The 22,171-nt window shown below is 38.2% G+C and overlaps 1 protein-coding gene across 4 annotated transcripts in view; it reads left to right on the top strand.

Moving 5' to 3' along the window:
* Positions 1–22,171, top strand: part of PREX2 (phosphatidylinositol-3,4,5-trisphosphate dependent Rac exchange factor 2) — a 317,368-nt gene that overhangs the window by 162,234 nt on the left and 132,963 nt on the right. For all 4 annotated transcript variants that reach the window (XM_073330905.1, XM_073330906.1, XM_073330908.1 and 1 more), the window contains 6 exons: positions 2,307–2,443; positions 8,267–8,384; positions 9,252–9,436; positions 12,300–12,461; positions 17,568–17,790; positions 18,225–18,432. In XM_073330905.1, the coding sequence (XP_073187006.1) occupies positions 2,307–2,443; positions 8,267–8,384; positions 9,252–9,436; positions 12,300–12,461; positions 17,568–17,790; positions 18,225–18,432 (1,033 nt within the window). The remainder of the gene's footprint in view (positions 1–2,306; positions 2,444–8,266; positions 8,385–9,251; positions 9,437–12,299; positions 12,462–17,567; positions 17,791–18,224; positions 18,433–22,171) is intronic.

Raw genomic sequence — 22,171 nt, 5'->3', positions numbered from 1 at the left:
GTAAGCCAACCCTGTAAGCCATGTCATCAGTCGCCCCTCCCTCCATCAGAGCAACGGCAGACAATCGTGCATCTGAGTTGAGAGTGCTGTCCAGAGCAGTCACAATGGAGCACTCTGGGATAGCTCCCGGAGGCCAATACCATCGAATTGTGTCCACAGTACCCCAAATTCGAGCGGGCAAGGCCGATTTAAGCGCTAATCCACTTGTCGGGGTGGAGTAAGGAAATGGATTTTAAGAGCCCTTTAAGTCGAAATAAAGGGCTTCATCATGTGGACGGGTGCAGGTTTACATCGATTTAACGCTGCTAAATTCGACCTAAAGTCCTAGTGTAGACCAGGGCTTAAACCAAGCAGTATGATTAAGTTTGGCAAAGCAACCAGTTGAAAGAACCAGTCAATTTTGGCCTGAGCTGTGGTTCCAGAAACCAGGTCTTCAAGACCAGAGAGTCGAATACTCACCAGTCTGTTAATTACTTCCACACCTGGGTCTCAGTTGAGCTGTCCATCCTTATTCATCAAAGCATTTAAGCAAATATTTTAGTTCCATTGATCTCAATGGCACATAAGCACATGCTTAAGTGAATTGCTGAACCAGGATTCACTTAAGCATATGCTTAAAAGTTTTCCTGAACTGGGACCATGGTTTTCTGGAGTCTGAATAACAATTCTGCAGTCTTGAAGTATATTATTTAATGGGATCTGTTTAAGCTTTGTCTCTAAATCCAGATATTTGTTGGAACCACATTAGCTGATTGTGGTGTGATTTCAAGACACTTAATTTAAAGTGCAGCTATAGTCTGTAAAAAGTGATTGTTAAAAATCATAGTATGGGATTCCAAATTTATTTTTTCAATGCATTCCTTATCGAATTCAGACAGTTTGCAAGTTAAAATATGATTCAACTGTGCAGGAGGGCCCCAAATATTTTGTATCAGCCTGGGAGCAACATGTTCATTCTTCATTGGCATCTTTTGTTGACAATCTCAACAGAGGAGAAAGGAATAGAATATGCCTGGAGACCAAACTAACTTTGAACTCCAAGAGCCAGTCCCTCCAGAATAGGTTTGAGGCATGCTGGCAAGATATTTTACACTGCCACTACCTTTGCCATACTTGTTCAGTGGATAGAGCACTTTTTCAAGGTTATCACTCTACTATGGAAACAAATCACTGAAATTTATATTTTATTTTTTATTCAAAGAGTATTCTTCATTTTTATTCACAATGATTAAAGTTAATAAAATTTCCTATTCCAATAACCGTTGACTGTTTTTTGGGTTTTTTTTTAAACTGGAAGCTAGGCATTTTCCATTACACATGAAATGGTAAAGAGATTAAAATAGAACTGAATACACAGAAATGCCCTTGGACTTGGATTTTTCACATACTGTTTGACAAGAAACTCCTCGTCTGCTTTAAGACTTACTTTGAATTACAGGGAGAGTTGTCAGAAAGCTTCTGATTTTTATTTATCAATAGGAAATTTGCTGTAATCAAAGAGCAAAGGTTTAGGACTCTGAATGGTTATAGTTATTTTCAAATTACAGATTTTTTTTATCCTCTTTTACTACAAAAGTCAAATCTTCCCCAGCATTTTCAGCTAGGTGCCTGGGGAAATTTAGCAACAAACTGACCATGGCCTCAGTTGGTAGTGTTTAACAATTTTTCAGAATTTGTTTCACAATAGAATTTGACTACGAAATGAGGAATATTAAGGGGTTTTTAAAAAATAATTCTTACAGTAATTTAGAAATTACACACTAGAAGCTTAAAACTAAAATCTGTTTCCTTACTGAAATAACATTTCCTTAATTGCACGTGCACACTGGTTTGTTATTGTTGGGTTATACATCAGTACTGGGCTGTTGACAATATGTTATTTTTAGTGAAATAGTGCATTACATCATATTATTTTTATAAGCTATTAAGTATTACATGAACTTTGCAATCAGACACAACAAAACCAACAGAGGATATCTTGTTCTGCAGTATTTTATCAGGTGAAATTTATTCTAAGACAATTACAATTAAATTAATATAGCTGAGGTTTGTAGTAGCTCTCTTTGAACAGTTTTTCAATAAAATGTTCTACAGGATTATGATATGGTCCCCACACTGGGGATCCTCTAGCATGGAACCCTGAATCTTTGCAGAGTCTCATTGACTTCAGAATTCTATTGTACTAGCAATAGTCATGCAAGAATCAATAGTAGCAGATACTGAGGCAGAATGAGGCACTTGGACTGTATGTTTGAAAGGGGATCTTTTAGCATGGAATTTGGCAACTTTCACAATTGTTTTTAAAGGGACTGTGGCAGCTGCAGCAGGTCTCCACCCTGGACAGTGCATAATTAAAGTGAATGGAATTAACGTCAGCAAAGAGACTCATGCAAGTGTTATTGCCCACGTCACAGCCTGCAGGAAATATAGGCGTCCAATGCAGGTAGACAAGTTTACTGCTTATGCCCTCATTGCTCTACCCATTGTTTTTTTTGGTTTTTTTTTTGTTCTTTACATCCAGTTGTGGGGGGGGGAAGGGAGGAATAAAGGGGAGGTGGCTAATTAAAATATAAAAACTGATGAGATTACTTAATATTTATTGCTGACACTCAAGGTCTCTTTAAGTTCTGCTTCAAAAAACTAAGCTTTTAACTAAATAGTTTTCTCATGTTATCTTTTTAAAGGATTATTTCCAGCAATATTATAGCTCTGTGCAGAAAACACCATGAAATATATTATCATCTGGATGGAGTGGAGTTTATACAGCTAGCTGTGTGCTCATGAGAACATAGCACAGTTGATCTTTTTCCTGACTTTTATTAACACTTAGCACGTACAGAGCAGAGTGAATATATCCTGTCTATAAAAGTTTCTCTACACTTCCATTACAGTGCAGTGTTAGAAATAAATATTATTTCAAGGATTCTGAGTTTCGTTTTTTTATATGAGCAAATAAATTATTCTTGCTTTTAGTTTAGAAAGAAAATTGAATGTCCACAGTAATTGTCACGATAAAACAAAACAGCTGGATTCAGTAATGTAATCTTTCCACGTTCTTGGAAATTCTTCATAAACTGTGAACCAGTTAATTAACTTCACAATGTCTTTCAGTGAGTGTTAAAATTCAATTAAAACTAAATGTGAAATCCTCCTCTCAGACTACTGAACAGATATGAGATACGCAGCAGAAATAGGGGGTTGTTTCAGCTGCATCATGCAAATACTGCTTCATGAACATGTTTCTTTGGATTTCTTTGTGCTCCAGTACAGAATTGAAGCAGTTACATAACATGTGCAGACCGAGTGCAACAGATCTCTGAATTCTGGTCAAAAGGGGTAGTTTTACTCCCAGACACAGTAGCATGGATTCTTTTGCCCTAAACTGGCTAAATTAAACGGCTAATAAGTACTTTATACCTGAGTGTTTCACAGATGTGGATTTGCTATGGAGATGGGTGGGCATCCAGAAAAGGAGAACTTAAAAATTGCTTGTATGCCTATCATTAGGTGAACAATTACTGCAACTGGATGTGAATTCCGTTAAAAGTTGTTTGGTATATCACAAAATATATATTCTTCTTCCCACATATAGCATTTCCTGGTGTTTAAAGAAAAACTCATCAGGCTCAGAGCAGCATGCTGAAATTTCCAAAGATAACACAAATCTCTACAGACTGAGGGCTGTGATATTTTGGTTGTTGGGTTTATTGTTTGGGTGCTGAGTGGTTCTGGTGGCCTGTGATATATAGGAGGTCAGCCCAAATGATCAGGCAGTCCTTTTATATAGCACTCTTGGAAAACCTGGGTAAGAATAATATGTTTTGGAATAGTCTTTTGTGTTAACTTTAGTGATCTTTCTAGTGTCTGATGCATCACACTGCAGTATTAGTGATTTACCTGGCTGGTAGTACTTCAGCACAGGAGCATCCATTATCATTTGTTTTAATTGTCAAATGCTTGCTGTTGGGGACCTTCCCAGTCCCTCTGAACATCCTGCCTTGTGAGCCAATGGATGGGTTTCAGAACTGTAGCCAGGTGTGGACAGAACATGGACAGAAAATATATCTTTCCTGTGCACCCTTTTCACATCCACTGGAGCTGGCATGTCTCTGACTACCTTGATCTTGTTGGGATCTGCTTTTGATCCCTCTGCTATGAGTAGATGTATATATATATATATTCTCATGCTGTTTGAGTCACACTTTTTCTGGGTTCAGTTTTATGTTCTTGTCTCTGCATTGCTGCAGAAACTTGTAGTTTTCTGTCATACTCTTGTTCAGCTTCTGTATCATTGCTCCCTTCACCTACAAAGAGGATATCATCTGCAATTATTTTCACCCCAGGCAACCTTTCCAGTGCTTGGGTGAGTCTTCTCTGGAACATCTCTGGGGCTGGACTCATGCCCATCAGCTTGCACGGCCATCTGCAGTGACCAAATGATGGTGCAAAGTTTGCCAGCATACAGGACTCTTTATCCAGCCTTATGTGTCAAAACTCATCCATCACATTAGAGACTACAAAGATTCTAGCTTTGGAAAGTTCTACCAAGATGTCATCAATTGTGGGAAGTGGATAGGGACATCTATTTAATGCCTTGTTCAGGGGTTTTAGGTCTATGCAGATAAGTAATTTTCCTGACTGCTTCTTTACCATTGCCATGCTTCTTACCCAGCCTGTATTGGCCTTTACAGGTGCTATGATGTGCCTGCGCTGCATACTTTCATGCTCCTTGACTACTGGATTACAAAGTACCACTGGAATTTTCCTTCATGGTAAACTCAAAGGTTCCACTGTTGGGTCTATTTCCCATTGAAGCTTTCCTTTGAGGCACCCATTGCTTTTGAAAACATCCCTATATACTTTTAAAATTATCTCCATTGTCCATGGGATTTCCCTTTTTGCTCTTTGCACTCTAGCTATAAAATTCTGATGCTGCACCTGATCCAACCTGTGGCTGGTATGTGTATTGCCCAAGAGGGGTTGATGGTGTTTATCATCATCCACCACCACAAATTTCTGCTGTATCATCTGTTATTTTTTGGGTTAGTGATTGAGGTCACTTTTTCCTATGGACAGCATTAAGCTTGCATTGTATGTTATTGGATTGTGTCTGCTCTCTGTGAATGGTATGTTTGATCATATTGCAGGAGGCCCCACTGTCCAGCTGAAATCGGACTATTAACACTCCTGCATTCATGGAGGTTGGCATTGTCCCTTGCTGCTTTCCTGTCCCAACAGCCTGAATGTAATATGCTTTCAGACTCAAGGAGATAATAATGACGTTATCAACACTGTCTGATGTGCCATCTCCCTTTTATACATATCTGATTGAATTTTTCTGGGACTGTTCTCTGCTCTTGTACACATTACTAAAACGATTCAACTTGCCACATTCCTTGCAATGTTGTCCAAGTGCGGAGCACTTCTCATTGACCTGCTCATGCTGTCTTCCACAATTAGTGCCCCTCATTATGTGTATGGAACCCTGGCTACTTGCTCTCCTGTGTTCTTGACTGCATGTAGTTGTGGGGTTTTTGTGCCTCCTAGGGCTCTCATTCTTTCACTTGAGGCTTCCGCTCCCTGTCTGTTTAATGTGAGACCACCTTTCTGGACTAGCCGCTCCTGCAGTATTTCTTGCAGATGGTGATCCCAAGTGCCACAGACTGTCCTTTCCCAAATCAGGAAGTCTGTCAAGTCTTCAAAATTGCACGTAGTAGCCAGTGTGCGTAAGGCAGAAATATAGGGATCTAGCCATTCCCCTTTGGCTTGGTCTCCAGTGAAAAATCTGTGTTGTGTCACAGTTTTGTTCTGCTTTAGGGACGAATAGTTTCCCAGGGCTCCTAGGGCTGCTGTGAGGCTTGAGGCAGTGGTGTGCTTCCGAGGGGTGCAGATCTCTCTGCCTTGTTCCCCAGTAAGGTAAAATAACAGTTTTACTTTCCTACTGATGTTGTCCTCTTGCATGGCCAGATCTGTGTCCTGCTCAAACTCCTCCTTCCACTCGGTCCATCTCTGGTCTAAGCTTGGATATGCAAAATCCAGGGCTCTTGGGGGCTTCAAACTGAGTTACATGGCTCATGCTGCCACCTGCTGCACTGCAGAGAACTCACAGCTCAAATGCTGCCACCATGTTTCATTCACAAAAAGTGAAACCAAACGCAGGTTAAGTTGAACAAGTGGAACTTTAGTAAACCCTCTGCACTGCTCTGTCCATGTGGCTGAGTTGCTTCCTGCCTAACTCCACCCATTCCCTGTCTTCTTAGTGTCCCTTCAATAACAGCCCCATCCAAGGTATATGGCCCTCTGTCTGCAGTTCCACTGATCATAATACAACATCTATTAGTTTCTTTGTTGGTGACACTAAATGTGACTTGACAGAAGATCCTGTAGAGTTTGTGCATGAGCTTTAGCTTACATTCATTATATAGCACTCTTGGAAAACCTTTTTAAGAATAGTATATTGTGGAATAGTCTTTTATGTTAACTTTTGTGATCCTGCACTTTCAGCAAAAATAAATAGAAATAAGTTTCAGATAATGTTACTCCTTGTGATAGGCTGTCTAACGTCAGGTTAGGAATAATAAGGAACCTGTTCTGTGTCAGCCAGAATAAGGCACCCTTTGAACCAACAACAGGTACTTAAATCTCAATTTAGATATGGTATAGATACTGACTGAATGCTGCCCATGTGTCTGAGCAGAGGAGACTTGTAAAATACTCTGTAGTCAAATCAGCAACATCTGGATCAGCCTGGGAAGCAGAATGGATTCAAAATTATTTCCTGTGGCCTGCTTGTGCACAACAAACTGCAAACAATCAAGAGAGCTCCTTGGGAAGATTTTGTCCAAAAGTTAAAACACAAAACGTTAAGCACTGACTTTTCCACTCCCCCCACCCCCCCACCCCATTCCTGTTGCTTTCCTCCAGTCTCTTCCTCCTCTATCTTTTTTTTATCCCCACCCTAACATGCTATGTCTGTGTAATATTGTCTGATTTTGTACTGTTCGGTCTTGCAGCTTTGACAAGTTGTATATTTGTGTAATTGAATAATTTTATTGGCTATCCTGTGAAATGTGCAGTATTTGGTAACATAAACAGCTGTATGTTGTTTACCTTTTTGTATTTTTTATTATTTCTTTATGGAAATTAATTAAAAAATCACAAAATCTTAAGCGAAATATAAATAGTTCAGAGTAAAAGGTAAAGAAGATTCAAATGTGGATTTATCTAGAGAGAAAATATGTCTTAATCCTTCAGGATATTATACTAACCATTACTTTGCAGATGATTATAAAGGTAATGAATGTATATTGCACCTTAACCAAGCACAACCTGGTTTAACAGTTTGTTTAGAAGACATACCGAAGATTAACTATTGGCATCCTTGCTTAACTTTCATTTCATCCCACAATTTTCTCTTTACAGGCTGTGATTTCAGTTCAGTCACAATGCAGGATTATTTTTGTCATGTATTCTGCTATGGTAACTGGAGGGTGAGAGATTGATAGGTACATTGCATGTCAGCTATGGGGATGAGAAGGATGTTCAGCCTATTCCATATTTGATTAGCATCATACATTATTAAATACATTGAAATATTAATTTGAGCCCAAAGTATCTGATTATGCAGCCCCGCACTGCTGGATACAAGTGAGATCAAGTTTTGTGCAACACTTCTGAGGAAAAAACATATGGTCTGCATAGAATAGAGGCAATTCTATACTGAGTATAGGCATGAGGATTCCTACAGACACCTCCAGTGAAGTTCTGCAGGTGCACATAATGGAAAGTGGGAGTGTGTTTAGAGGCAAGCGGATGTGTTCTGTCCCCATGGCTGGTGTTCGACAATCAATGCAAGCTCCAGTAGGCGTGCAGCAGATTTAGCGAGATAGAAGCTGGTTCTGTTGTTTTTATAGTTTCCTGTTATAATAAGGCTTTCAGTGTATTCAAACAACTTTTTTAGGTATGCATTAAGGGCATTTTTATTGACACACAAAACAAAGTGTAGCCATATTGCATACACTGTTTAAAAAAATGAACTGATGAAATTTCTGTTATCAGTACAGTATGTTTCCCTACAACTGGTTTTAGATAAAAATCAATCTCACTCCCCTGTTATTTCCAATGTTATTGTTTGTTTTCAAAATGAAGTGCAGATAGTAATTGATAAACATCCTGTTGCGGTAAGGAATTGAAATAACTATTTCCTGTTTGAAAGCAGTGAAATGAGAAAGCTTTGATTATACATGCAATTTTTTTTCTTTTATAGCAAGATTCCATACAGTGGGTATATAACAGTATAGAGAGTGCACAGGAAGACCTTCATAAAGTGAACTCTAAATCCCCTGGAGATGAGGGAGGAGATGTCTTTGACTGCAAAGTGGAAGGTGTGATCTTTATTTTTTGCATGTCATCCTTTAGAATTTCTTTCTGTTAGCAAGGAACATAGACATTTCTCCTTCCCACTAGGGAAACTAAAAGCAGACTGCGGGTTTTAATTTACATAAGGATTTATATGCAATTGCATATCTGACATAGAGGAGAGTTAAAAATACCATCACCCTATAATACTGTGTGAACTATCTGAACAGTTCCTTGGATCCATGAGAAATTTTGTAGTATGGCATTTTCATTAAAATCTCATTCATTTGCATTCATAGGACATCTTATCCTATAAATTATCTGGATAACATTCACAAATAATAACAAAATAATTTAAGGCTAATTAAAATTAATTCAAAGTTCTGTTGGATCACAAATAATGAGTCACATATCCTTCAGGATACTTTTCAGGCAAAAGTTATGAGTCTACAAGGATGATTAAGAAAATGGTTAATAGCTGACTTTCAATTAATTTCTCGGGGCAAATGCTGCCCTCAGAGTTGTATGTGTGTCTCTGGAGCAAGAATTCAGTCACTAGTGTTAGAATTCTACAATTTAACAAGTGTTTCCAACTTTCCATTCCTTTGTAAGAAAAGCAAAATGTCTCCCTTTACAACCAATGGGTTGTGTCATAGGACAATTCCAACAGGCTTTCTCACACTTCATCTAACTCAAGCTTTAGTCAGCCCCAGACCTGAGTTTGTCTGAGTTTGAGTCACCTAGTTGGCAGCTGGGATTTCTTGATGTTCATTTCAATAGAAATTATCTAAAGATTGCTACTTCCATAGGGTCTGCAGTGATTGTTCTTTTATTTTGATTTAGGTCTGAAGCAGCCAAAACAAAACTAACTATATTAATGTTCTTTGTTGTAGAAGTAATTGACAAGTTTAACACAATGGCAATAATTGATGGGAGGAAGGACCATGTAAGTCTGACTATTGATAATGTTCATCTGGAATATGGAGTGGTTTATGAGTATGACAGTACTGCTGGAATAAAATGCCATGTGGTGGAGAAAATGATTGAACCAAAGGGCTTTTTCAGCTTGACTGCAAAGGTATGAGGCCTATGTAGAAAAATTACATTTTTATGTGTATTAATTTTATATTATACTTAATTCCACTGAAGCCACATCTATCTGTTATTGATTGATAGGGTTATAAATGTTTTATTTCAAGTCTAATATTTGCAGGTCACCTTTGTCCTGCTGACATTTTAAATCATGACTATGTGCTCAGTAAGCAAAATAAGTTATGTTGTGGTCATAAATTGAACATCTAAACTCAACAAATGCCAAAGAATTCCTTTTTGCTACTAAAAAAACTTCAAAGAAGTTCAGAGACTTATTGTAATTGAACCTCAAAACTTTTTGAAGGGTCTGGATATGAATTGTCACATAAAAATATTCAAGACCCCATTTTCAAATGGTCTGTAACCTGACTTCCAAAACTGCAGGTACAACTTTCTGAACTTAAGTTTCTGTGCATACACAAAAGTAGCAAGGTGCCTAGCTATTTTTTTTGCATATTATCTCCCTCCGAATAGACACAGAAAAATGCATCTGCAAAAACACAGATTAGGAAAACGTTGCACAAAAATTTTGAGGCTACTTTGGAAATTTTCACCTAAATACTTCCAAAGCTGCAAAAGTGGGACTTCTTATTAATAACATGGGAAAGATGGCTTAATTAGAGCTGTTGCATTTTACATCTAACTATTAATTCATGTACGAATACAGTTTTTATTAATTCCTGTTTTATCACTTACACAGTTACAGGCAAGGATAAATAGAAATTAAAGGCAAAACTTTGTGGAGTGAATTCAATTTCAGGTTATCTTTTCATTGATTAAATCATTGAACCACAGGGATGTTATTACTTGCTCTAATAATACAGTATGTAGAAGTGTTTATAATTTAAATATTTTTTACTAATCTTGTATTTTTAGGATTAATTTTTCCACTGCCATACTCTGAATATTTGTAAGAAAAATAGAGTTTTCAGAATGCTGACTTTTGGCCTCAATTAGTACAACTACTTTATACTGAGTCAAGCCAGTTCAGGAATTGGTTGCAGATCTTCAAGGAACACCTAGGTGCTGCAGAAAGTGGGGCTGGTTAATCATTGTGTCTATCTTCCCTCTAAAGATACATCTACAATTAAGATGGGATGTAGACTACAGACACTGCCTGCCCAGCTAGCACAGATCTAAATACCAGTGTAGACAGTGAGGCATGGCTTAGACGGGTAGAGTACCCTGCATACCTGAACCCTAGGGTGTATACTCTACGGCAGTGCTTCTCAAGCTATCTGATGTGACAGACCGGCAATTTTTTTTTCCAGTGTGTGCACAGACTGGCAGCCGATGGCTTGCGGACCGGCAGCGGTCCGCGGACCACCACTTTGAGTAGCACTGCCCTACGGGACTCTGTATATGCTCAAGCAGTGCATGCCACATCTTAGCTGATATTTTTAGCCGTGTATTGTCCTGCTGCCTCCCCCTGGTGGAACCTTTCCCTATTGCCTCCCTGCTGCTGGAGCCTTTCACTGCCACTTGTAGCTTCATGCCACAGTGAAAAATGTGGCACGTAGTTACATATGTTGTGCCTGTACTCTACATGCCTCCATAAGTGTAGACATAGTCTAAGTCAGTACTGACCACTGTCTCATTACGATATCGGGAATCACTGTGCTACTGCAAAAACTGGGCTTGATTCTTAACTGGATTGCACTGTGTATAATTGTTTACACTTGTGCAAAGTGGGTGTATAACACTACAAACTCAGAATGGTAGCATTTTACTTCTGCTTTACACTGATGCACCAAGTGTAGGTTAATCAAGAATCAGACCCCCTAATGTCTTTCATGTGGGATGTTAAACAGAGATTATGGTAATTAAAAATGTCATGGCTCTTGATTCAAGTCCAACTTGAAATTTCAGAAAGTGGTTTCACATTCTACTAAAGTAAATTTCTCTGCACTTGCAGTTGGATATAATACTTTTCTTCATTTTCTTCCTTGTGTTGCTTTGCAGTGTTAAATAGTTGTATATTCCTTGTCAAAGGCAGCTATGTTTCAGTAGGGTGGGGAAGGGGCCCTTCTGCATTGCTTTCCTACACTGAGGAGGGATGAGGCTTAATTAGTGAAAGTTTGTAAAGCAGGTCAAGGTTCTCAAATGAAAGATACTATAGTAGTGCAGAGTTTTACCATTATTAAATATATAATGAAAATGTGATCCAAATGTGATCCAAAGATCTGCAGAAGATTTGGTACTGTGTTTAAATAAACTTCATTATAGCAATAGAAGAAGCAAAATATTCTGAAGAAAAGTTTTGCATTATTAATTAGATCTGAGGAAACTGAAGCTTTTAATTATGGCCAAAGCAACTGGGAATCTTTAATTAATTTACTGACTGAGTACAGTAAAAGAGTTGTATCTTAATGAATATGATAATTATCGGCTCATCTCATCTATTTTGAACAAATAGTAAAAATGACTGAGCTGAGTTCTCATGTATGCTGATTTAGTGACTCAGTATCACATAATCTGTCAACAGGTTAGTTTTATTATAAATCTTGTAGCTGATAAATAATTGAAATGAATGCTTGCTAGCAGAAAATGTATTTCAAGAGAGACATAATGGTTACATTAAGAGTGATAGAACAAGTCCATAACCACATGTGGTCATGAAACACTGTACGTAACATGTATAGTTGGAGTTGCTACTACTAAGACAAGGAGTTACTAAAAGGAACCCTTTTCTCCCCAAGCATCATCCTTTCTAGTTACTCAGCGTACCTAAAATGTTAAGGGACAATTGATTTTCAGGTTTTTTTGCTTGTAAATATCAGGACTGATAAGTAATGTTCATTTTAGTCATCTGACTTCATAATGTACTGCCATTGTCTTTATTACTACAGATTCTCGAAGCACTGGCTAAAAGTGATGAGCATTTTGTGCAAAACTGCAACAGCCTGAATTCTTTAAATGAAGTAATCCCCACTGACCTCCAAAGTAGATTCAGTGTAATTTGCAGTGAGAAAATTGAGCATATCTACCGAAGAATCTCTAGTTATAAAAAGGTATGGATCAGAAAATGTCTTGAAAATCTGCTATTTCCTTGTTGTGAAAGAACCAACAAAAAGTAATGAATTTGAATGTCTATTAAACATTTTGGTTGCAATGACAAAACTGGTGATTAAATTTGACCCACCCAGATGCCTGAGTACCTAAACTGAGTAATTGCATAATTTTATTGTAATGGGGTATATAAACTGATGAGGAAGGTGCCAGAAAGTGCTAGTTCCACCCGTCTGGTTTTGTCAATCATGCATAATAGGTAGGAGGCCTTTAAAATGCAGGAAACTGCAGTCAGTTGGGGTGGAAGGAGCAGGACTGCTCTAGGTAGGAGACTGCTGTAGTGAGTCCTGGAGCCACCAGGGGAATACCCATCTGAGAGATCTTCACCCCCACCCTACCAGGGAGTGCAGTGAGCGCCCAGAGAGAGACTAAAGAAGTCTTGCAAGGGACAGGGGCCCCTTGTAACCAGTAAGGAACCAGGAGCTGGAGCTACCCAGTGCAAGTACCTGGGAGTGGTCAGGTTCTCCCAGCATCAGGGAGAAAAACCTCAGGAAGTCCTTTACATATACATGTGCCCTTCATTGTGCCTTTCATTCATGGGATAAGTCTTATCCTGTCTTCGTCTTGTTGAGCATATAGATAGTAACCAACTTGTTAACCAGAAATTCTGTGTATTTCCTATGAAAGACCAAAAGCACTCTGTTTTGTAGCATTCACAAATCTAGTGAATTTTCATAACTTACCCAATGTGAAGCGATATTAGTGATATTAAATTCTTATCATATTGCATGTTAATTTAAAATATAAAGTTGTTATAATTTAACTCCTCACTTGCAGACTGTAGTTTGAGTCAACGCTTTCCACCTTTCCTATTGACAGACTGCACTGTAAATTATCGGACAACTGTTAGCTAACCGTTGAGTTTGTAAATATGTCAAAAAGTGTATTGCATATTATAAGTAAATGAGTGAATGCATTTATTGAGTTTGGTCTGTAGTTTCATGCTACTTCTGTGTGTCACCAAGGGAAGGTCATGCCTGACTAATCTAATCGCCTTTTATGATGAGATTACTGGTTCTGTGGATGAAGGGAAAGCAGTGGATGTATTGTTTCTTGACTTTAGCAAAGCTTTTGACACGGTCTCCCACAGTATTCTTGTCAGCAAGTTAAGGAAGTATGGGCTGGATGAATGCACTACAAGGTGGGTAGAAAGCTGGCTAGATTGTCGGGCTCAACGGGTAGTGATCAATGGCTCCATATCTAGTTGGCAGCCGGTATCAAGTGGAGTACCCCAAGGGTCGGTCCTGGGGCCAGTTTTGTTCAATATCTTCATAAATGATCTGGAGGATGGTGTGGATTGCACTCTCAGCAAATTTGCAGATGATACTAAACTGGGAGGAGTGGTAGATACGCTGGAGGGGAGGGATAGGATACAGAAAGACCTAGACAAATTGGAGGATTGGGCCAAAAGAAATCTGATGAGGTTCAATAAGGATAAGTGCAGGGTCCTGCACTTAGGACGGAAGAACCCAATGCACAGCTACAGACTAGGGACCGAATGGCTAGGCAGCAGTTCTGCGGAAAAGGACCTAGGGGTGACAGTGGACGAGAAGCTGGATATGAGTCAGCAGTGTGCCCTTGTTGCCAAGAAGGCCAATGGCATTTTGGGATGTATAAGTAGGGGCATAGCGAGCAGATCGAGGGACGTGATCGTCCCCTTCTATTCGACATTGGTGAGGCCTCATCTGGAGTACTGTGTCCAGTTTTGGGCCCCACACTACAAGAAGGATGTGGATAAATTGGAGAGAGTCCAGCGAAGGGCAACAAAAATGATTAGGGGACTGGAACACATGAGTTATGAGGAGAGGCTGAGGGAGCTGGGATTGTTTAGCCTGCAGAAGAGAAGAATGAGGGGGGATTTGATAGCTGCTTTCAACTACCTGAAAGGGGGTTCCAAAGAGGATGGCTCTAGACTGTTCTCAATGGTAGCAGATGACAGAACGAGGAGTAATGGTCTCAAGTTGCAGTGGGGGAGGTTTAGATTGGATATTAGGAAAAACTTTTTCACTAAGAGGGTGGTGAAACACTGGAATGTGTTACCTAGGGAGGTGGTAGAATCTCCTTCCTTAGAGGTTTTTAAGGTCAGGCTTGACAAAGCCCTGGCTGGGATGATTTAACTGGGAATTGGTCCTGCTTTGAGCAGGGGGTTGGACTAGATGACCTTCTGGGGTCCCTTCCAACCCTGATATTCTATGATTCTATGACTAGTTTAACTAAGTTAGGCATAAACTAATCAAACCTTTGTCCATTCCCCCAAGTGAACCTGCATTTCTCTCCTCCTGACCTCTACTTTCCTCCCTCCCTTACCCCAATTATTTGTGAATTGTGGGGCCAATCTGAACTAGGTCTGATACCTCTCCTTTGAACTGTTTGCACCCTCTGTCATCTGGATCTAGAATGTAAGATTTGCAAACTGATCTGTTCTGGGATTTTGCAAGCAAAAATTCAAAATAGAGGTGAGAGGTTTAATGTGGACTCTAACAGACCCTGCATATTTCTGTGAAAAATTGGAGGAGGGATGGGACAGAGGTCGGGGGGTAGGGGGGAGTTGCTTCCTAGTGGGTAATGACCCTTTCTTAGGGTATGTCTACTCAGCAGCTGGGAGGGTGCTCCCTAATGAAGGTGGACAGCCCTTGTCCAGCTTGAGCTAGCACATTAAATATAGCAGTGTGGCTGCGGTGACATAGGTGGTAACTTGGGCTAGCTGCCCAAATACAATCCTGCTGAACCCGTGAGTACATATGTGGGTGGCTAGCCCAGGCTCCCACCAATGCTGCTGGAGTCATATTGCTATTTTTAGCATACTAGCTCGAGTAGAGCTATAGTGTGTCTGTCTACCTACACTAGGAAGCACCCTCCAAGCTGCTGGGTAGACATACCCCTGGAGACTTTGGCCAGTATAAGTCTAAATATCCAGACTTTCTTATGTCTATCTAAAGTGAACGTCAGGTTTCTTGAGATGGGAGCATCACTTATTTTAACCACGCAGTCAGAAATGTTGGTTTAGAGGTTAGGTAACTAATAGCTGTCTCGTATACCTTTCCTGTTTCCTACTGTGAACTGAGTATGATCCTAGTCTCTATGAACAAGAGTGAAGGACAAGAACAGCAAGAGTTTGAGTCTAGGTTGAAGTACAATGGCACAGCCATGTTGGAAAACTTCACAGAGCCTTTAATTGCAATATCTGCTTCTAGCCAGTGTAATCCGCACTTTCAGAAGCCTCAAACTCACCCTCACCAAAATCAATAAGCATGATGCAGGTTTACAGTTTAGCTCTTAATGACTGTTAGAAACGCTGTTAGAGTGTTCACATTCCAGGAATAGATATACCCTTCTTTTGGCAAGATAAATGTAACCATAGTAACAAAAGTCTCTTAGAATGCCTTAGCTTTACTGTAAGTTTCACTGTGAAAGTTTGAACTCCATAAATAGAAACCCAGTGGCTTTCTGCAGTTCCTGTTATTTCAGAATATTTTGCTTGTAATACACTTTGAGTTCAGTGCCATGGGCCCCAGATGTTTCTCAATACATGTATGAAAATAAGTTTGGACTTCACTTATGACCTGATTAAATCATAACCAGGCATTTGGTCTCTGTGGAACAGGATGTGTGGGAGATTCAAATATGAAATATGTACTGCTTGGAGGAACATTTTTACCATTAAATGTTCTTAGTGCCTTCTTAATTCTTGGTACATTCTTCAGTTTTAAACAATTCCATAATTGGACTTTGTGTAATCTCCAGGATCCTGTCCTAGATACAAATATTTAAGTATAATTCATTAGTTGAATCCTGGTTGTACAGAAACGTTTATCAAGCTTACACAGAGTCAGTAGCATCACAAGTAAACACACGTTTAAATCCCAGTACATAAAGCTACCACTTTATGGGTGGTGTGGGAGGGGATATAGTTTGACTCAGTTAAAAGATACTTAAAGCCAGATAATCAGCGAAATGCACATGGACATTTAATTGGGTAAGCACTTTGAAAGGTAACTTTTAAAAATATTCGGATGCATGAGCCTAATGATCAGCATTGTTTAATAATGTATGTGCCCTGCTATGCAATATTTTAACTGGAGATGAGATATGATTAAAATACTGGCTACTTGCAGGTGATGATGGATGTTCCCACTAAAATCTCCCCTGACTCTAGACTGTGAATTGAAAGGGGGGATACATGTTTTCACATAAATCCTAATCCAGTTGTGTTTCACATCATGTGGTCACCTAATTTAAGATTTTATAATGGTCTTGCCATCATGATTGTGATCTAATTCTCTGAAGTAACACTACTTTGGAAAGGGGACAAAAAATACTTACAGGAATGAACAGAAGATGGAATCTTCATTGATTCAGAGGAACACTGTAGAAGTAAAATAGATGTACTGCCTGTGGTTCAATGAACATCCCTGCACTGTGTTTCAGTGTCATTTTTCAAAGATTTATTTCTCAGAAGTCTGTCTTATTTAACCAGTTCTTCAGTTTTCAAAGTTGAGGCATTTTCTAATTCCCAAGTGTAGCAAAGTCTGTAAAATATGGACATTGTAGTTTGTTTTATTGTCATTTTGCAGCAACTTCATTCTCAATGTGATAAATTCATAATTTTAGCTTCCAGTTTTATACTTATTAGAAACTAAACTAAAGCAAATATCTGAGAGTGTTTTTAGAAAACGCACACTTGAAAATACCTGAAATTTGCTATGTTTGTAATATTGAAAATGGTAGACCCTAGGGACCTTCCATACTTTCTGGAGCTCATCCTCAGAAGCACAGAACTTCAAATGGGACTAATATTGAGACATTTGAAAGAAAATAAATTGCTTAAATCCTTATTAGAAATCTATTTATAACTTGCAAAAAATTACCCATAATTTGTCTTAAAAATAAAAACCTAAAATCAGAAGGAACTCCTTACCTCCTCCCAAAAGATGGAAATTTGAAAGGTTAGGCAGAATGCCTAAAGCATTTTTAAGTTTTGTTTTCCAACTGGCTACCTGTGCACAGAAAACTATTAATCAGAACATTCTTCTCTTTCTTACTTCTAGTTTTCACGAGTTTTAAAAAATAGAGCATGGCCTACCTTTAAACAGGCTAAGTCAAAGATCTCACCACTTCACAGCAGCGATTTCTGTCCAACCAACTGCCATATCAATGTAATGGAAGTCTCTTATCCTAAAACCTCAACTTCTCTTGGTAGTGCCTTTGGTGTGCAGCTAGACAGCAGAAAGCATTCTTCACAAGAGAAAGAAAACAAAAATAGTGAGCAAGGTAAGCCAGAATGCCCACCTATACTTGAACGAAGCATATCTACCAACTCTCCTAGTTTATAGTTTTCAGATTTAACCAGTTCTGGGCACTATCTCAATATTAAACATAAGGACACTCCACTAAGAAATGGCTATATATGGCTAGTATGGACTTGCTTATAAATTTATAAGAAATGCTTGATATAATTGTGTACTAACGCTTTCCTTTCCTTTCCTTACATGGCACACTAATATGCAAAATTGTAAGTCCCTCCTCTTTACCAAGAACAGATTAGCTAATTTTTCCACATTTATACTTCCAACATTGAATTTGTAAGATAAAATATGAAAAATTAATATTTTAATCAGGTAATTATTTCCAGTTATAGGTTTGACTTATAAAAGTAATTTGTGTTGAAAGATAGAAGATGTTAACATTATTTACATCACATGCAGGTAAATTGAGTCCCATGGTTTACATACAACATACCATTACCACCATGGCAGCTCCTTCAGGACACTCCCTAGGTCAACAGGAAGGCCATGGTCTGAGATATCTGTTAAAGGAAGAGGACTTAGAAACACAAGATGTCTATCAGAAATTGTTGGGCAAATTGCAAACTGCACTGAAAGAGGTGGAAACATGTGTCGCTCAGATAGATGAGTAAGTAAATGATACCATCTGTATATGCCTTTAATGTCCCATGGGATATACTGATAAATCAAATGTGGGCATTCCAAACTATGGATGCATAAACTTGCCTGGTCTAATCTGAACCCATCTGAACGTTGTTGCATGAGATCAGCAGAAGCAGTTCCTGTTCATATTCAAGTAGAACTACAACGGTCCAATGAATTTAAGTGCAGACAATTTTGAACTTTGTTCTCTCTTGCTCTCTTTTTTCTTTCTTTTTGAGCCTGACATAGTTTCTGCTTTGCTTCATTGAACCACTATAGCTTTTCTCTTGGATGTGGAAACAATAACTGTTTGGGGGGCGGAAGAAGAGGCAATATGAGATCCATGTTGTCTCTCAGACTTCACTAGGACAGAAAACAAGAGCAAAGGAACAAAATATATTTTTTATTTAAGTTTTGTGGCACTACTGAATGGCTTTAAATTTAAACCTAAATTTGATAAAAATACAAATACTAGAAGCTTTTTTTAACCAATAAATTAGATTCACTTAGTCAGCAAGAGCTAATATTCGATGATTTCCCAGGAGCAGAAATACTTGGAACTAGAACAGCTGCTTCCAAGACCAGTAAACTTTTCTAAGGACTGGCCCTTGATCAGTGCTCAGGAAGAAAAATAATCAATACCTCCTTTGGAGGTAAGCAGTGATGTACATCTTGTTTCCAAAGGGCTAAACTGTGTTTTTTCTCCCTCTCCTCCCTCCCCCCGCCCCCAATGTGTGCTGTATAGTGTAACAGGTTTGAAGTGGTTAAATGAAAGTAAATACAGCTTTGGGTTTGCAAAAGAATGTAAGAGATAAATCTCCACTCCCCATGTCTTTACACATAATTTAACTAATTAATTTAGCAAATCAGAAATAAAATCTTTTCATTGCTGATGGGCACAAAAATAAAGCAGCAGCATTATAATGTCTTAAAATTGTCAGTCTTCTTTAAAGTTATAAAATGATCAATAAGTTTTATATCTGAAGGCTCAATTAATATTTCAGTAGTTTCTGTTTACTTAGGCTATCATTGGTTTCCCCTTTGCTCCCTAGAGTTTGCATAAAGCCTCAGGGACTTCTGAGCTGTCTTTCATACGAGCATGAACGTGCTATCTATAAGAATATATAAATTTTATGGGTCACACAGTTGCAAACGTAAACAGTACACGAGAATCTGGATTAATGTTTTTCTTCATTAACAGAGTCTCTGTACATTGAACTGGTAGGAAAACCTGTATAAGGGGCAAAGATTTATTTTAAAGGTTTTACACTTTACTGACTCTAAGCATCAGACTTTTCATCTTTATTCCCTGTGGACTTTGACTGCACTGCAAGAGTTTGATTGTCTTGGAGGAAAGTAGTTCTGTACAGGAAGCAGGATACCCAAGTGGCCTACTTAAAAGCTCCAAACAGGAAGAATGGGAAAGATGGAGGCCAGTATAGTCTGGGTGTGAACTGTTAATACAGTACACCATATACTGCTAACAACACATCATGACCATTAGTTCTTAGGGTGAAAGAGGGAATGTTAAGAAATAAAACACATAAAATAATACAAAATAATTAAATCATTCTGCTTGAATCAAAATATTTGAATGTGTTCTTTAATAACCGTGTGTGTGTGTGTGTATATATATATGTACATTTAAACAAACTTCAAGTTTATAACTACTGCAGAATTCTTGTTCTTAGATTTGCTTTATGGTGTAAAAATAAAATTAAAATCAATATTTGCTGAATTGTTTACTATTTATTATTATTACTGTGATTGGTTTCCAATGTACTCGGTACTGTATAAACAAAAGATGTTCAGGGAAAAAGTCTGTGTCACAGCAATTAATTTTAGGGATTGAGAATGCTATACAAAAAATGATCAAATGATTTCTTCAGAAACTCTGGATGAAATCCTGGGCCTGTTGAATCAGTGGCAAAACTTTCATTAACTTCAACAGGGCCAGATTTCATTGTGTGTGTGAGAGAGAGGGAGATTATGCTTAATATATAGTACAAATTATATGCTCCCAGTGGTACAGAAAATTAACATTATAGGGATAATCTACACTCTGATATTGTGCCTCTCAAATGACGATTTTAAAACCTTTGAAGAACTACTTAAATCTCAATCAGTTTCTGAGACAATATATTATTTATGTACACTCAAAGATTTTATGGCTTAACATTGAGTTAGTTTTTTAAATGTTGTGTTACACAGAATGTCTAAAACCATTGTGTTAGCAGAATTCTGAGTGTGAAGGAAAATATGTTCATTCAGAAAAAATCACTTCCCTATATGGCAATCAGTCAGGGTGTGCTGAGTTTGGGGAACAAAACTTTGCAAAGCAGTTTGGAATTGCATTGATTTCAAGTAGATTATATTCATCAAGGCAGTGGAGAGATTAGTAGTTTGGTACTGATGTGGCTCTGTAGCTGAACAAAGTTATTAGGTATGTTATTATCTTTTCATTAGTGTTTAGAATTGGTATATGCTGCTTTCCTCAGTTAGACCTGTGCGAATCTCACAAAACGGGATGTAAAATTTTACGGTGCTTTTAATCAGAAATGTCCTTCATTAATTTTGATTGATAAAATGCCTTTAGCATCAGTGATTTATTGTGTAGGTAGGTTTCAGAGTAACAGCCGTGTTAGTCTGTATTTGCAAAAAAAGAAAAGGAGTACTTGTGGCACCTTAGAGACTAACCAATATATTTGAGCATAAGCTTTCGTTATTGTGTAGGTAGAGAGTGTAAAGAAGGGAAATTGTATAAACTGCCTTTTAAAAACCAAAGAGGATATTTTCAGTCTCACGAATACAAGTGTTTTGCAGTTTCTCTTTAGAACTAAAATTTTAGAGGTAAAGATGTCATATGTAAAGATATGATATCACCTACACTTGTGTCCTTGAAATATATTTGATCTTGGGTTAGAAGCAGAGCACTTGCCAACACTACCAAGCCAACCGTGGTGACAGCTGTTACTTAACAACCACAGTATAGTATAGGGATACAATTCAAAGTTTTTAAACTATTTTTGAACATAGCCCGGCAACTGCTAATTTAAAAGATATCTAGAAAGGACTTGTTGCAGAAGTATAATGCTGCATCTAATTTTTTGTTCAAATGTAATTAATGTTAATCTTCCTTTGCACTTTTGATTTCCAGTAACTGGAATTAAAATAACATTGCATATATTAGTTTTTTCTTTCAGAAAGTCTATTAGAACATTTGTTTCACAGGATGAAGATGAATAACTATATAGTAGTATGACATTCATTGTGGTATTTGTACATGTTCAGGTGTAAAAATTTCCACAGCTTTTGGGTGTCAATTGATCACATCAAGTTTCAAATGGTGCTCTACATAGAGGCTTGTGGATAAGTACAATAGAACCCTGTTTATCTGACTCTCCACTATCTGGCTCTCTGTATTAACCGAACGACCAGTGCACACAGGTCCACAAGTGAGCGATCTCTCCTCTGGCTGCTAGATGACGTTGCAGCCTTGCACTTTCTCATTCTCCAGACTATCTGAATTTTTTATTTATCCAATTTGGCCCTGGTCCCAATTAGATAAGATAAATGGGGTTCTGCTGTAATCAAATTAATAACGGTATGATTCAGAGAGGTGCTCTCCATAAACATGATAGCACAGCACTACCTAATTGGTTATGGCAAATCAAGTGACACATCACTTTATTTGACCAGTTATGGTGGTGTGGTCATTTGGAATG

Source organism: Lepidochelys kempii, chromosome 2, assembly GCF_965140285.1.
Source record: "Lepidochelys kempii isolate rLepKem1 chromosome 2, rLepKem1.hap1, whole genome shotgun sequence".
Taxonomy (NCBI): Eukaryota; Metazoa; Chordata; order Testudines; family Cheloniidae; genus Lepidochelys; species Lepidochelys kempii.
This window is presented reverse-complemented; position numbering and strand designations above follow the sequence as displayed.